General features: G+C 47.0%; 4 protein-coding genes across 4 annotated transcripts; 3 read left to right on the top strand and 1 right to left on the bottom strand.

The window, feature by feature from the left end:
• Positions 1-1,886: 1,886 nt before the first annotated feature.
• On the top strand, positions 1,887-3,245 carry Osi8 (Osiris 8). The gene is made up of 2 exons (XM_001358883.3): positions 1,887-2,572; positions 2,645-3,245. The coding sequence occupies exons 1-2, from the start codon at positions 2,066-2,068 to the stop codon at positions 3,011-3,013; spliced, it is 876 nt and encodes a 291-aa protein (XP_001358920.2). The 5' UTR covers positions 1,887-2,065; the 3' UTR covers positions 3,014-3,245.
• A 2,637-nt stretch (positions 3,246-5,882) lies between these two features.
• Osi9 (DUF1676 domain-containing protein Osi9) lies at positions 5,883-7,581 on the top strand. Its single transcript, XM_001358880.4, has 3 exons — positions 5,883-6,240; positions 6,319-6,574; positions 7,198-7,581. Exons 1-3 carry the CDS (start codon positions 6,106-6,108, stop codon positions 7,503-7,505), a joined length of 699 nt encoding a protein of 232 aa, XP_001358917.2. The 5' UTR covers positions 5,883-6,105; the 3' UTR covers positions 7,506-7,581.
• Positions 7,582-10,586: 3,005 nt separating this feature from the next.
• Osi10a (Osiris 10a) lies at positions 10,587-13,426 on the top strand (the record flags this gene model as incomplete). Its single annotated transcript, XM_001358882.4, has 5 exons — positions 10,587-11,142; positions 11,212-11,834; positions 12,386-12,692; positions 12,921-13,072; positions 13,151-13,426. Coding segments are annotated over exons 1-5 (1,854 nt in total), but the record flags the coding sequence as incomplete, so codon positions are not given.
• A 50-nt stretch (positions 13,427-13,476) lies between these two features.
• On the bottom strand, positions 13,477-14,676 carry Osi11 (Osiris 11). Its single transcript, XM_001358881.4, has one exon. The coding sequence runs from the start codon at positions 14,611-14,613 to the stop codon at positions 13,651-13,653; it is 963 nt and encodes a 320-aa protein (XP_001358918.3). The 5' UTR covers positions 14,614-14,676; the 3' UTR covers positions 13,477-13,650.
• Positions 14,677-16,467: the final 1,791 nt, after the last annotated feature.

The raw sequence follows: 16,467 nt of genomic DNA, 5'->3' as shown, positions 1-16,467 counted from the left end.
ACAAGGGCGGCGTCGTGCGCAGAATGCTCAGTGAAATGAAAACGAGTTTTTGGCTCAGAAAGCAGGTCAGCAGAACGTAGACAACCGACAACCGACAGCCGAAGTCCAGAAGAAAAAGTTGATTGTCGGCCTTGCTGCACTGCGCTTTCGAACAAAGCCCGAGAATACAAAGACAGCAGGGAAGCCCGACCCCCCAAAGCCTCACAATGCTCGACTAATAATATTATTAAGCTCTTTGAATGAATGTAGCTGCTATAATTTTCCGCTCCAGCACGTTTTTCCCACACTCGAAAAAAAAAACGAAAAACAACAAAATGTACGTACAACGTGCCACACTACACGCATGATATTTTGTATGGCTCTGTAATTGGTGTTGCCGTTCTTCACGTTGCTTTGCTCACAGAGCATTTAATTTATTAGGCGCCAGTGCCTATGATTAATTGAAAGTTAATTGTCCGCGAGAGATCCACAGAGCTGTGAAACAGTTTGGTCACTCAAGCGTTTGTCTGATTTGTATTGAAGCAGACCTGCTGCTGTCGTTAGTGGTCAATTTGCATTACGGATTACGGATATACTCTACAGATAGCGGTTAGCAACAATCGGCCATAATTGACGAACGGTCGTCGCCAGTTCGGTCAGCGGTTGCATCGCCGCATCGATGGTTATCGCGCATATTGCGTGATGACTTTGATTGCCAGTTAATTATGAAATGAAAAGCGATTCAGAGCGGTCAGTCTATGACGCTTAGGTTGTATTGCAATTAAGCAAAAATGGCAAGAACTTAATAAAGATTTCACGAAGTTTATGACAATTGTTATTGCAGAAGAAACCATTAATCGTCACCTGAGACATGGCCTCAAACAATTGAAACTAGTAGGCTGGCAGGCTCTGTGAAATGGACATTAGAACACAGCCCATGTGAATGCTCTCCACCAAAACCAGAGTTCTCAACTTCATTGAAAGGCGAAACACACAACAATAGTATTAATATATGGTCGAAATGCCATAGGGCATTGCTATCATATCCCAAAAATGTAATATAAAAGAATCCTAACATATGGAACTCTCCGTAAAATGGGGTACTCAAACTAATTATCTGTGGGAAGATGCCACAGATCATCAACCATTTTTAGCTTTTCTTCCACAACTTTTCCGGCATTTGCTCACTGGTTATCACTTCAATTCATTTTCATTAGCACCTTAATTATGCAAAGCGCCACCTTCCGATATTTCCCCAAGAAAGCTGTGCTGGTGGTCAATGTTTTGAAGCTTTCTTTGTTCGTTTCGTCAAGTCGGATCGAATCGGATCCACTTCGTTTGGCGGTTGCACTTTTCCGCGAGCACCAAAAAGTATGCAGCAAAACGTACACAATATGAAGCTGCAAAATTGAGTAAGTATGAAAAAAAGAAAAGTTTTGCGGAAAACTAGGTGACGACAGTGAATCTGCAGAATGATGGCTGCAATAAAACACTGAAAAACCGAAAATGAGTGCATGGTTGCGGTCTAGTAAGCGGCGCCAAAAGAGCGAGATACAAAGACGGAGGCCGACTACACGAGGAACTGCTGCCTTGGCAGAGCCAGAGCTGGCAGCAAATCACGCACGCTCTCTCATAGAACGAGCTGCAACTTTGAATATAATTGCGAATGAACGCTGCAATGCCACAACGCCGCAATGCTCCCAACTGGAGGCTGGAGGCTGGTTGCAAGCAGATACTTTGGTTGCTTTCGCAGCGAAATCACGAAAGCGCAGCTCCACTGGCCATCCAGCGCCCGCCAACTGGCTAATTGCCGTGATATTTAGACTAAGACAAAAAGTATGTTTTTCAATTTCAGCTGCCGCTTGACATGCAAGGCGCAATTATACTGCCGCGGCGGTATAAAATGCATACGATCGGCTTGCCACCACTCAGTTGAACATCAAAAGTGCAGTGCCCCGTTTGGACGAGTTGCGTCAGTGCATCAGTGCCTCATCCACAAGGATAGCCCAAGGAGCAGCTTCTCATCACCAGGATCTAACAGACACCAGGCCCAAGCATCCGCACCAGCACCAGCACCAGCCCAGACATGATCAAGTACGTGTGGCATGTGGCAGCCCTCATGATTGTCTTCTGCTGGCTGTCAACTGCTCGCAGCGCCAGCTACCAGCACCAGCACCAACACCAGAGTCTGAACAGCCTCGGCGTCGGGCAGAAACCACAGCCGCAGCCGCAGCCGAGTGCCTCCAGCTCCGCATCCACTCCCACCGGCTTCTGGAAAGACATGTCGCTTGTTTACCGAATCTACCAGCAATGCACGGGCGAGAATATGTCTGTCTGCTTGAAGGTCAAGCTGTTGACCGGCCTGGAGAAGGTCTTTCGCTCGGCGAAAACTCTGGCTCTCTTCGAGGGCGTGCAGTTCGTTAGCTCTGGCAGTGGCAGCGTCGGTGAGGAGCAGAAGCGGGCCAAGTTGCCGCCAATCAGTGAGCAGGACATTGTGGCTGTTCTGCCTCGCAGCACGGACGCCAAGGATCAGGTTCTCAACAGCATGATCTTCAAGCGGGTAGGCAACTTTCTCCAGGATCACACGCTGCAGGTGAGATCATAATGTTGAAAGATCTGGAGAGGGAGTGGGATTACTTATGATGTCTGATGCTTTTTCCAATAGGTAAAGTTTCCGGACATGCGCGACTCGGACAGCAGCACCGCGGAGGGTCGGAAGAAGAAGGATAAAAAGGGCAATGGCGCCTACATTATGATACCTCTGCTCCTCGGCGGCACATTTGTGCCAATCGCCTACGGCGCCTTGGCCATGCTGGCCGGCAAGGCGCTGATTGTGTCCAAACTGGCTCTGGTGCTCGCATCCATCATTGGCATCAAGAAACTGCTGAGTGGCGGCGGCGGTGGCAAGGAGTCTTCGCATGAGGTCGTCGTCTCTGGTGGCAGCCACTCGGGCTGGGGACGTGACTTCGACATGGCCTACAGCGGCTGGAAGCCAGCCAAAGAGCAGCAAGCGGGCAGCGCAAAGAGCTTGTAGGCCGCCATCGCACGAGCATCACGGCAGCAGGCGAGGCATAGGCCTGCATTTGCATTTGGAGGAGAGAGTTGGAGGTCGAGAGTTGAGCTAACCAAAGAAAAGATGCCGCACGAACTGTCTGACTAATGTCTAGTTTAATTTGTCTAATCGATTATTAATTTTAACGAACTAAATGTGTGTGTTAGGTTTAAGTAAGTAATTAAATATAGTAAATTCTGCTACACGAAAAGCACTCCCGTACCCCGGTTGATTTTTGGGCCACTCCCCTGTCTGACCGGGACGCACTTAAATTTATGATAACAATTACAGTTTCGATGAAATGTGCTTACGTGCGTGCTAAAAATGGCAGACGAGCTGCTTCGCTTTCTACCATGCACATATGCATATACATATTGAATATATTCATCTATACATATGTACATATTTACACATGTTTGCGTTCACTCAAAGTCCAATGCAATATTCATAGATGAAATAAGCTCCAACACTGGCCTGCCTCTTCTTCTCAGGTATGCGACAATTTCACTTTTGAGCCCCTGCACGAAATATTAATGAGCTGCTCAGAGTACGAGTAGAACATTGAACCTGGCTAACGACATTGCTGCTGCTGAGCAGCAGCGCCTTGCCCTTGGCGCTTTCCAGGGCCTATACAAGAGTTAGTGGGAGCCACATTTACTTAGAAACTACTGACGTCACAAGCACGGGACTTTCATTAATTGAAAATTACTCAAGCGCATTACGTTCCCGCCATGTAAACACCAACGTATCCGAGGCTGCAGCTGAAGGTGAAGATGAAGCAGGAGACGGAGATGGAGACGGAGACGGAGCTACCCGGAATTCGGATTCGGACTCAGGCCCAGTCAGCCATGCGGAATGAAAGTGAAACTTTAAAAAGGTGTCAATTTTGTAGATGCCACTGAGAAGGGTTTCGTTGCGACAGTCGCGGGTGGGGCCGCACTGCTGATTGTTTGCCTTCGGTTGGGCATCAATGTGAGAGGAGATGCTTTAGGCAAAACTTTTTCCCCAAAGCGTGAATTTCGCATGACTATTTGGGTCAGACAAGAGTGCGGATATACTTAGGAACTGGCTGCTTGAGAATTAATTGAGCATACTTGATTGAAAGCACATTCTTTTCTTAGGATGATGTAGTCAGATCATCATAAATTTCGGAATTCAAAGTCGACTATCTACTTTTCGCATTAAATTGTTCATTTATTTTCATCTCTCTTTAAAGCAAACGTTTCTTTTTTATATTTTTTAACTCCAACTTAATTCCCAGATAATTCCCATAGACCAATGACATTGCGTAACTCAATGCCCGCTGTGGCAGAGCTTGAATTTAATAAAATTGTAAGCTCATGAAAATGACTTTTTCACTTTCATTGCGCACGCACGTGGGTAAAATATATATATTTTTTTCATTTCAATTCGGGAAACATGTCGACCGCATTATGCCCTACACGAAGAATCATCTATCAGAGTTCCACTTCAGGAAAGTATTGTGGTAGGGAAGTCCCATCCATCTTTGTCCACGTGCAAGGCATTTGCATATTCCATCACCGCATTTGGAGCTCGGACTCATGCTGCTGGCTGCAGATAATCGTCTGGACTGTGGAGTGCTGAGTGGCTTTTGCATTTACATTTGTCTATTGATTTATTTTCCATTGGACAGCATGCAAATCCGAGGCGTAGCTTTCTTTTGGGGCACTTGTCTAATGCGTAAATTACACGGCAAAACGATGAAGCGAGAAACGAGAAGCGCTAAGCGGGCAGAAAAAGACGAACACACGCGACGTGTGGCAATTTTCGAGTGCTGCAAATTAAAGCGACATAATGCCAATGAAACTCTCGTGTATCTCGTGTATCTGTATCTGTATCTGGCGGTGTGTGTGTGTGTATTTGTATCTGCTGATGTTTCTGCGGCAACTGTGCAACTGTCGACGATTGGATTGGCATACAAAACTGCAGATACATTATGCGAGAGATACTTGCTGGAGTGGAGGCAAAAACAAACACATAAATAAAAAGCAAAATTAAAGTGAAATTTTTTCCACCATGCCTCCGCCTGCCGCCTGCAAACTAGTTAATTTTCTATTTTACTCCAATTTGAGCCGCGGCTCTTGATGCGCTTGCTTTCGACCAATGGACGCCATTTTAAATGGTGTTGTTGATTAGCCTCCTCTTCCCACTCCACCCCGCCTTCCACATCCAACACTGCTTGCGCGGGCCGTCTCTTCTCTAGTGCCAGCTCCCCTCAATGCAGTTTCAGTCACGTGTTTGCAATTTGAAATGAAACCATGACCGGCACCTTTTGGCGTCTGCTCTGGCTAATATTAGGCCTTAAAGTCTACCTTCACCAGAGTTAAATCAAGGTGCCTGAGAAGGTGTATCTGTATCAAAGATACGGAAAGCAATTAGCAATCGCTCTCACATATCCCCCCTTTACGATACATACGATACATGTGTGTGCTGGTAGGCAAATAGCTAACTGCTGGCTAAGTACGTTGACAAACAGCCAGGCCTGAGCCAACAAGAAGCTCGGCCCGACGTCTGCTGGCATGTACTGCGACTTCAGCTGAGACGACTGCGACGTCTTTGTCGAGGGCATCTCGGTAGTCACTTCGGCTATGGCTTTGCGGCCAGTCCAGGCTGCAGCCGATGCGCCTCATCGTCTTCGTATCCGTCGGGTCGGCCTGATGATTTAAATTCTAAGCTCGGCTACCGACTCCATTACTGGCCGAGTGTTGGGGGAGGGGGACAAGGGACACCCGAGAGTCCACTAGCGTCGCGCTAAAGCGTCAACATCGTCTCCAGCGTCGTTGTCGTCGCTGCTGCTGTCGGCGCTGTTGCTGCTCTGCTGGCCGGGAATAAAACTCGATCCGCGTGCGTCTTCTAGCCACAGTTTACCGGTTGCCTTCTGACCGACAGATCGAACAAGCCAATCGAGCGCAGTGCATTCATTCAAGTGAACAACAAATCAGCAAAGGCACTCACAGGAAGTGCACAGTACGAGTACGAGTAGACAGGATAACGCCGCCAGTGTGTCAAGTGTTTTTTTGAATTGAGTTGATCAATTAATCAACCAATCAATCATGTTCAAGTTTGTGTGCTTATTCGCGCTGATCGCCTCAACGGCGGCAGCCGCCTCCGAGGCAGACAGTCTCCTGACCAGTGCCCTGAAAATGGTCAAGGACTGCGGTGATCGATCGATGGTATTGTGTATGAAGGTAACGAATGCCCTAACCCACAGCGTGGCCCAGACAGAAGGCTAACACAATTCCACAACCACTTCCCCCGCCCCATAGGAACGCGCCCTGCACTATTTCGACACGGAGAACGGCGACGTGAGGTTGACCGAGGGCATTGCTCTGGTGAAGACAGACGACATACCCGTGGGCCGATCACTCAACGAAATCCAGCTGCCCGAGGAAGTGGATTCCCGGGAGGCTGAGGTCGACTCTCTGCTGGTGGAGCGTGTGGCCCGCTTCTTTGGCACCCATACCCTGCAGTTCAAAGTGCCCAAGGATTCGATCCAGGACATGCAGCGCGCTCTCGAGGAGTGTAAGTATTCTGTATTCTGTCAATAAGACTCTGATCGATCACACATAAATTAATGATCGATTCGATGGCCATTCTGGTTAGTGAACATGTTACCTATTTGGGCTACTAATGCAACGACCAGTTTACGACCAGGCTGATGCCAGGCAGATGGCAGTCCCAGTCTTGGAACAAATCCTGTTTTCACTGTTAAATTCTAGTCACATTGAGGTCATCCTGCTGGCTGATTCCAAACAATCTAACCATCTAGCGGTGCATTGACAGTACCAATACCAATACCAGTCCCAGTCTCAGTCTCAGACCGAGACTCAGGCTCAGGCAACTCGCTGGCTGATGCTGTTATTAATTGCACTTTAGTTAGCCAGCTAGTTAGGCTTACTTTCTTTTCTACGATCCGTGATCCGTGATCCGCGATCCGCGCTCTTCGCTGACTGCTGCAATTTCCGATTTCTAAACGCAGCCAGCTATCCAGCCATATAGAAAGCTGCCGATCCTGTTCGCTTGTTAATTATCTGTGTGCTCCAGTTGCTAATTAGCGGTCAGCATGTACTCGTACGACTTTGAATCAAGCGAAAGTAAATCATGCAAATGTATCTATATCTGTATGTGTATCTTTTTGTCTTTAGCGCGTGGCAAGAAGAAGGAGAAGAAGAAGTACCTGATGCCCCTGCTGATGTTGTTCAAGCTGAAGATGGCCGCCCTTCTGCCCTTGGCCATTGGCTTCCTGGCACTGATCTCATTCAAGGCTCTGGTCATTGGCAAGATCGCCCTCTTGCTGTCGGGCATCATCGGCCTGAAGAAGCTGCTGGAGTCCAAGAAGGAGAACTACGAGGTGGTGGCGCATCCGCACTACGAGCACGAGCACAGCTACGGACGGGCCCTGCCCGGCGGCGGCGAAGCACAGAACCTGGCCTACGCGGCGTATAAGCAATAAGCAAATAGCCAAAAACCAATTCTGGAGCAACACAAAAAGCAATATTCAGTGCAATAGAAGGCGAATATGGGAAAGGAGAGAGACCGCTTGGAGAAAGCTGAATGGAGAGTAGAGCTTCGAAGGCTCGATGTTTAATTTATTCTATTTATTTAATTTATTTGTATAGCATAGTTCATGCCAAGCTTACACATAAGGCGCCATCATCTGCAACTGTTACATGAGAGAGGAAATTGTCCAAAATAAGTCCAAATACCCATAGGGAATAAGTTCAAATTTGGGGGCTAAGGAGGCTGAGGAGGTTGAGGATAGTTTCACGAGGAGTCGGTTCGGGGCTCTGTTTCTTGGGGGCCTTTGCGTGGCCTTTACCTTAAACTATAATCTTAAACAACTCACATCATAAATGACTGTAACTTTTGTATTAATACTCAGAGCTTTACTATTGACTATTTTAACGCTTTACGCTTTATGTTTAACTTAACTCAACTCCTAACTAAAACTAAACTAATCTAAACATAACTATTTAATCTCTTAACTACTGCCAGGCGCAGGCCACTCAGGAAGAGTCTAGCCAGCCAGTCCTCGCCCTTCGCCTCACTTCCACCTCTTTATCACCCCCTAAAAAGTACAGACAACAACCACAAGAACCACTCTAATGAGAAATCAAAAATCAATAAAAGAAATCCTGCATTTATCTCGAAACGCTATTTTATATTTGAAATGTTGCACATACGCAACTGGTGTCCAGCATTTTTCAAGCGAAATGCTTTCACTCTTTCACCAAGTATGGCAATCGAGGCCAGTGATATCAATTGCATGTGTGCGACATACAAAACCATGGCCGCGGCCGGTGCAGAGCAAAAGAAACGGCAAATTTCACTGGAGCCACCGAGGCGTAGCCAGGCCACATTCAGAAACAGAAACACATTCGGAGGCAGATACAGAGATGCAAAGCCAATGCCAAAGCCAGTGCCAGAGCCAGAGCTAGAGAAGACGTTCAGCCAGTTAGTGCCATCCCACATGGTCAGCCGGCCGGCTGGGAGTGTCTTCCTGCTGCTTTGCACACGCACCCCCCGTCTCGGGTATCGTATCCAATGTCGCTCCAGAAAGCACACTCGAAAAATCTAATGAAAGTTGCGACCTCCTTTTTGCATTTGCAACGTGCAACACGTACGCCCATTTACCGCCGATGCCCGATGCCCGATCCCCGAGCCCCGACGCTCTGTGCGATGGGGTGTGTGCACAATGTCAATGAGATGGACATGGGCGATGGACATGGGCGGAGAGTACGGGGCCTGCACTCGCTCTGGGGACTGGGGACTGGGGACTGGGGAGCACGCCCCGAGCTGCAATTTATGGCCGTTGGCATTTGGCATATAAATGGCCAAAACAGCCAAAAGTCTGCCGACTGGCTCGTATATCTTCTCAACTATTTGTGAACAATGTTCGGTTGCCTGCTGCAGCCCAGCAGCAACTGGCCGTGAATTTCAAGTATTGTCGGTGAAAGTGTTTATTAATACAATTTCTTTTTTGTCTCTGCGTGAATTGCAACTGGAAATTTATTGAGCAGCGAGCACACTGCTCAGACATCACTGCCCTCAGCCCCATCTCGTATCATCTTTATTCTCAGCTCAGACTTTTGTATACAAAACCTCAAACTTTTGCCACACTTTCGAAATGGCAGAAATTACAAAAGTTTTCCCGTCAACCGAAAGCATTAAACCATAAATCTAACACAGAAAATCCTTCGAATAGCCAAATCAAGTCGGAAGAAGAAAAGGACGGCCATGAAAAGTTTTCGCGCTCGGTTTGTCTGTTTTTTCATTAGTGGAAAAGGCAGAGGAAGGGCACCGCGCCACCTCTCGAAATGGCGTCTAGGTGTCAGACACTTTTTGTCTGGGCGGTGTCTCAAATTTCTCCACCCTCAACAACACAACCTTACCTTCCCAGACCACGCTGTTTGTGGTTTCCGTCCAACGTGCTTGACGCGCTGGCAACACCAAACTTTTCACTCAGCTTTCACATCCACCGCCCGAAAGTAGGCAAGCCTTTTTGCACTCAGTCTCTTCGGTGTATTATATTTCGAAGTGTATTATTTTTGATACTTACCCTTTGTTTGCGACTTTTACCACGCAGTTGACAAAGGTGCAAGCATTTCCATTCTAAAAATATATTTTACAGGAACTTTCTAATATCGAAATTTATTATCAAGTTCGTCTTTTAACTTTGATTTTAACTGAATGATAGTAATATATAGCAGCGTACACTTAGCGAAAACTAGCATAGAAACTTTCAACACATCAATACTTAAATTAAATATCCAGTTTATAAATACAAACTTAGCGCAATTAAATAGAATTCACTTTGATTTAAATATAAATGTACTAAAAAGTCTTTTTCATGCGGCCCATATTTATTATATATATAAATATAAATTAAAATATAAAAAAACGTCTTAAATTTTGTAGGAAATATATTTAATTCCACTCTCGAAGTAATAAATTTTCCAGTCTAAGTCGAACTATTCGATTCTCAGGCCTTTTTTCTCTGGAAGTGTATAGTAGCATAATTACTAAGATTTTCGGCTAAGCTTTTGCCTCTTTTCCTTGTGTTTGTTTATTTGCTTTTAGCTTGCAGCAATTTTCAGGTGTTTTAAGGTGTAAATGATGGAACATTTCTGGTAATTCTGTGAACGCCCCCGTTTGTTTAATAGGCGGGCATTAGCAATGGTAATTGGGAATTTTCCAAAGGGGTTCGGTCCGACCCGTGGCGCCTACTATTTCATAATTTTGGTGGAATAACTCCATTGCATAATGGTCGAGATGTGCGAAAAATTGGCCACAAGTCGACGCAGCTTTGGGTCGTTGTGTGCACTGACCATGACCATGCCGGCTCGGAACAACAACAACAACAACAACAGAGATGATCAGAAGAAGACGAAGAGCCGACCGACCACTTGGCGTTGATGTAAAACAATTTCCGTTATTGGGCCATGTGCAAAAAAAATGTGAGTGAACTGAATGGGGAGTAGATTTGGCTGAGACTGAAAACTGATTATTGTATAACTAGATGAGGTCCGGAAGATATAAAACCCAGGGGTCAGCCGGCCATCGGGCTCAGTTAAGATTCAAGCCTTTGACCAACATGTTGCTACTAGCTTGCTGTGTACTGTTGTTCCAGCTTAGAGGAATTGCTGGTAGTGTCAGTGGCAGTGACTTCTCCCACGTTGGATCCGAGGAGCTGCAGCAGTTCAAACAGTGTGTCCGTGGAGCCAGTGGCCAGCGGCCAAGACTGACCGAGTGCCTGGGACGCTCAGCCCTTAACTTCATACAGCGTGTCGAGGAGAGTGATAATGTTAGTTTTGTGGAGGATTTTTTGACGGTGAAGAGTGACTCTGCTGCAGCAGGGAGATCACTGGCCAATGTGCTGGACACCGATCCGGTCGACTTCCGAGGTATACTCGAGAACGCTGGTGCCGTCATGGGGCAGCGGAGTCTCGAGTGGCACATGGATAGTCTTTATCCGGGACTGATGTTCAAAATAGGACCCACAACGGATGCCAATAGTGTGGCTGAGTTTGTTCTAGATGGGGCAGGGGTGCAGGGGGAGCGACAATTTGGATACGAAGAGCCCACAGCTGGTAAGCGAATCTCAATTTTTCTATTAATTCCAAAGTTTAACTTTATATTTGTGGACTCCTTTGTCTTAGGTCGTCTGTTGGCCAAGCAGTATCTTTTGCCCTTTCTGCTGGGTCTGAAGTTCAATCTGGTGGCTCTGGTGCCTCTGCTATTTGCTGGGATCTGCTTGCTGCTGAAGAAGTCTCTCTTCTTGGTTAAGCTGGCGGTCTATGTCAGCAGCTTTCTGGGCTTTGGCGGTGTCGTCAGCTCTTTGGGTGGATTGGGTGGCTTGGGTGGCTTGGGTGGCGGTCTTGGCGGCTTCGGCAGTTTTGGAGGTGGTTCGAACTTTGGATTCCATGGACATCGACCTGTTGGCCACTTTCCCGGTAAGACGACGGTCTTTGGCCATGGGGACGAGCTCCATCATCAGCAGCACCAGCAGCAGTACGATGTGCACGAGGCGTCACCATATCGTCGAAGCGAGCGCAAAGTACGTTTCGAGCAGCCCCGGGCCGCAGAGACTTCGTCGCCTGCCCCTAACCCTCATCCACCCACCGAAGATCGCTTCTATGACTTTGAACACCAGCGCAGGCCGAGCAATAAGCTCCTGGCGGCCAGTGTGGAGCAAGAGGCTGCCGGCTCGGCGGACACCTTAATGCGAAACTTCCACACCGCCAGCGTCTCCGCAGGCATGCAGGGCTGGCAGGCCGTGGACGTGCGATCGCTGTAGGGAATACTTAACTTATTTCTTAGCCCAATTAGCCCTAATATTAGCTAAGTTACAACTAGGCTAAAACGCTGTGAGTGCTTTCCAAAAATGAAAGTTTACATATCCAAAAAGTTGGGTTCTGTTCGGATTCAGTTTTCGTTTGCGTCAAGGTTCAGCAAGCAAGCTGCCATCGAGAGGCCTTCTGCCGAAAACTTTTCTTATTCGATTCCTATCAAAAGTGCTCTGCTCGACAGTGTCGTGCTTTGACAAGCATGTTAATTGGCACTCCACCCCCCACGAAAGGGCGGAGAGCAGCTCCCTTGGGGAGGCACTATAAATAATGAGACAGAGCAGCATCTTAGACTATTTGAAGTTCAAACAGCGTTGCGTTCCGTTCGCTCAAAGAAGCTCGCGGGAGAAGAGAATACAGTATGTGGCGTGTGTGCTTGGTGCAGTGCATCATCATAGCCGGTTCCTCCGTCCTGGCCATCACTCAAGAGAGTTGGAGACCCCGCAGTCTGGGCAGAATTATAGCACAATGTCTGGGTGGTGCGGAGGTGTGGCATTGCCTGGCCTCCGAAAGTGAGCGATTGCTGGAGACGGCTGCTCGGGACAACAGAACCTGGCGGATCAACGACTATCTGAGCATAGAGCCGCCACCGGAGGCTGTGGCTGCTGCCACTCATGCTCATGGAACAGACCGTAGCGATGGCGGAGCGGTACGGGAATCAAGTGCGTCGTCTGGCTTTGCTGGCAAGCTGCTTCAGTTGGTACAGGGACGGGCTCTGCGTGTTCAACTTCCCAGGGAGCTGACGATATCGAATGCCATCGACGACTTTGGCACTGAACTGGGCTTTGATCAAGGTACTTATTCGCTAGTAGATGATAAAATCGATAAAATTGTAGGAGGAGGATTTGGTAGTTTTGATGATGTTCTTCAGACAATAACAAATGATAAAGATAAGCTGAAAAAGAAGAAGAAAAAGAAAGATATAAAGTCAAAGAAGAAGAAAAAGAAAGAGAAAAAATCGAAGAAAGACAAGAACAAAAATAAAAATAAAAACAAAAATAAAAACTGCTCTAAAAAAACAGGTCGCAAGAAGAAGGACAAAGATAAGCACATGGCCATGATGGGCGGAATGATCATGATGGCTACCGTGGCCCAAATGTTCCTCGGGAAGGTAATCCTCATCGCCGGCTCTGCCTTCATTATGGCCAAAATAGCCCTCGTCATATCACTGCTGGTGAGTAGTGGATCCCAAAGCAAACCACAGACCAGGTTGGCCAATCACAATTCATTGGCGCTAAGCCTCCATTTGCAGGGCAGTTTAAAAAAGGCATCGACTGGCCACAGTGGTAGTAGTAGTCCGGAGCACGTGATCGTCACCGGCTCGGGATCGGGATCGGGCTCCGGACACAGCCATGAAAGCGGCTGGCACCGCAGCATGCCCACTCACGATTACAGCTCTAGCCAGCTGGAGCAGATTGAAGAGCCACCAGCCCATGCCCATGATCAGGGATACTATGCCTACGAGATGGAAACCCTGAAGCGGCGCCAATCCAACCAGCCACCGCTGGAAGAGAAGCTTCAGCAGCAGCAACAACAGCAGCAGCAGCAGTCCCGACCAGAAGCAACGATTCCAACGCGTGGATTTCTCTAGTTTTTAATGTATCTTTCTGTGGTAAAAATAATCTATGATAAAACTAAACTTAAACTGGAGGGCTTTCGGGCGAACGAATGTAAATACAATTTCATATAGATTGAAGCTAAGCGATAGATTGATCTTTGGTTGAGTATTTCCTCTGAACGGTAGGTAGGATCTTATCGCGACACCTTTGTCGAAGCAGAAGCTGGAGAGCCGGCTTGGGCCTGTGGCAACCAGGCTTGGTAGGCCTTGTCCTGCATCATCATCTCGTCGTCGATGCTGCGATGGTAGGATCCGCCGCCGGAATCATGGCCGCCGGAGTCGTACTCGCCCTGATGGCTGGATGAATAGGTGTGGCTCTGCTGGACTTGCGGGTGCTTCACGATTTCGTAGGTGGTCTTCTCGCCCCCGTCGTGGCCAACAAGCTTCTTAAGTCCGATGATGGCGCTGATGATGAGCGCTATTTTGCCCACAATCAGAGCCTTGCCAGCCACAATGGCGATCGAGTGATAAGCCATCTTCAGAATGGCCGTCTTCAGCAGAACGGCGGCGATGAAGGGTCCCAGATACTTTTTGTCATCCTTCTTTTTATCTCGTCCCTCGCTTTCGCTTTCGTTGCCGGACAGAAAGTAGCTCATGAGGTACTGCAGCCAGTCCTGGCTGTTCCGGTTCCGCTCCCCGTAGTGCAGCAGGCGCGGTAGATTTACCTGCAGCTGGTGGCTGTGCACGAAGCCAAGGAAGCGCTCCAGCAGCAGGGCGTCCAAGCTCTTGCTGGACATGTGCTCCAGATCTCGATTGTTCAACTGGCTCTCGGCAATGCTGGCACGGGCGGTGCGCGTGTCTTGGGCGGCACTCTCCCGCCTCACCAGGTTAACGCCATCCACAATGCTGAGCTGCTGCACCTTGAGGGCGCGCCCCAGCAGTCGGGCGCCCTGCACTTTGCAGCACCAAAAAATATCCTCGCTTTCGGCGCACTGGCCGTACACATGGCGCACCGTCCGCATAAGTCCGCTCTCCCCACTGCCCGTGGAGTTGTTGGAGGGGGTATTCAGCTCAAGCGCCCAGCTGGTTCGGTGGGCATGGAAAGTGGCCAGCAGCAGGGCTATAAGCAGACCCAGGCGGGAATCCATTATGTCCATATGCCTGATCCTTGTGGTCGGTCCTTTTTCTCACTATCTCTCTCTCGTGATGCTGCTGCAAACTCTCTTAGCCAACTGATCTTGTGCGCCAGTTTGTCCATCAAATTTATACACTTCACCTTGCCACAATTAGCCAGGCAGCCGTTGCATCCAGTTTTGCTTTTGTTGCCTCCGTTGCAGCCCCGCTGGTGCTGGTGGCTATTTAGAGCGTAATATGCATGATAACTGCCAGCCTGCCTGCAGCTTGGTTTTGACTGAAGCAAGGCTTCGCTGCAGATTTAGTGCAATTGCCGGCAAGCATCAAGCCATCAAACCATCAAGCCCCGCGAACGGACCAATTTTTCTTGGCGCATTGCCGCAATTAGCCTGATCTTGGCAATTATTTTCAATCTTTATATTACCGAGCACCCAGTCCGGCTTAATGATTTTTTTCACCGGCTTTGACTTCGACGCCTCCCACTTTCATCGGGGAGAGCTTTTCTCTACCCATCCAAGGCTTTCGGTTGTCTCGGCTTTCGTTCCGTTTCCACACGCAAAGATTTCGGCATACATTTGTATTTATTAGACACGCTGCATAGAAACCGAAATGAATGCTGAATCTGAATCTGAATCGGTGGAAAATTATAGAATGTCGCCATTTGCAGGAAAGCTAATGAAAGTGCCTCGACTGCGACTGGGAATTATCCTGCGGCGATTCGAATCAGCGAAGAAAATGGCACGAAATGGCATGACCATTGAATGGAATTAGTTATGGACAGAAGAACTAATTTGGTGGCTACAGCTTTAGGTTAATCAAACACTCTCTAACGCACTGAGGGAAGGAGGGTACACGAGAAACTAAAATAAATTTTAGTCCCTTCAGAGATACAAACACTCAGAGAAAAATGGCATATTAAAACGAAGTACACCCATATTTTTATTAAATATTCCGGTTTTAACTACAAACACAGCGAAGTTAAATATAATTAATTTTGATTTATGCGTTCATGTATTTAATCTATATAAAAAACGTATTAAAATAGTACATATAAAATGTTAAATTTTTATGAGATATATTTAATCTGAGAATGAAAATACTTTAAATGTATTTATTTTATATATGAAATATATGTATTTAAATCAAACATTTACATATTGTTAATGGTAAAATTTAGGTGAAAGTACTTTCCTTTTTCAATAGTAGATATTGGTAAAAATGTATTGTTATGCGTTTTTAAATATCAGTGTAGATGTTCGAATCTCAGAGCTTTTTATGGGTGTAGTTTACATTGCAGAGTTTTCCTGCCCATCCCCGACGGCACTGTCATCCGTAATGGGTAATTCCTTTGGTATGTCTGCACTCCACAAATATTTTCACTTTTTCCAGAACGGATTTTATGCTTCTGTTTGCCAAACACGTATCTATCTACAGTCTACATATTCATATGTACATACATATGTATATGTGTGCAATATTTGGAGTAACTCAATTTTTGTAATTATTCATCACCCTCTTAATTTGCGGAATCGTGTGTGAAACTGGTTAGCATGTTGTCACACTTTATAATTCAATTATTAATTTATTCTAAGCTAATTTAAAACTCAGGTTACACATGAAGACAAGAGTGTAAAAACCGGTCCAATATCTTCATTTGTTTTTCCAGAATAAGGCATACTTTTGGGCTGCCCGGAGAAATGTGAAAGTATCTGCGGTAACCTCTCGGGATTTTTGTTCAGTGTTGCACTGGCACTGCAGTGTATGGCAACGGCAACTGAACAACAAACGAACGGAGCAACACCTTTGTATCGCATCGCATCGCGGCATGCATAATTTATGCCAAGCGCTTTTCATTTATGAAATATTAATTACAAAAG

The sequence above is a fragment of the Drosophila pseudoobscura genome, chromosome 2 (genome assembly GCF_009870125.1).
Source record: "Drosophila pseudoobscura strain MV-25-SWS-2005 chromosome 2, UCI_Dpse_MV25, whole genome shotgun sequence".
Lineage (NCBI taxonomy): Eukaryota > Metazoa > Arthropoda > Insecta > Diptera > Drosophilidae > Drosophila > Drosophila pseudoobscura.
Note: the sequence above shows the minus strand (reverse complement) of the source record. Positions and strands in the feature narration are given on the sequence as shown.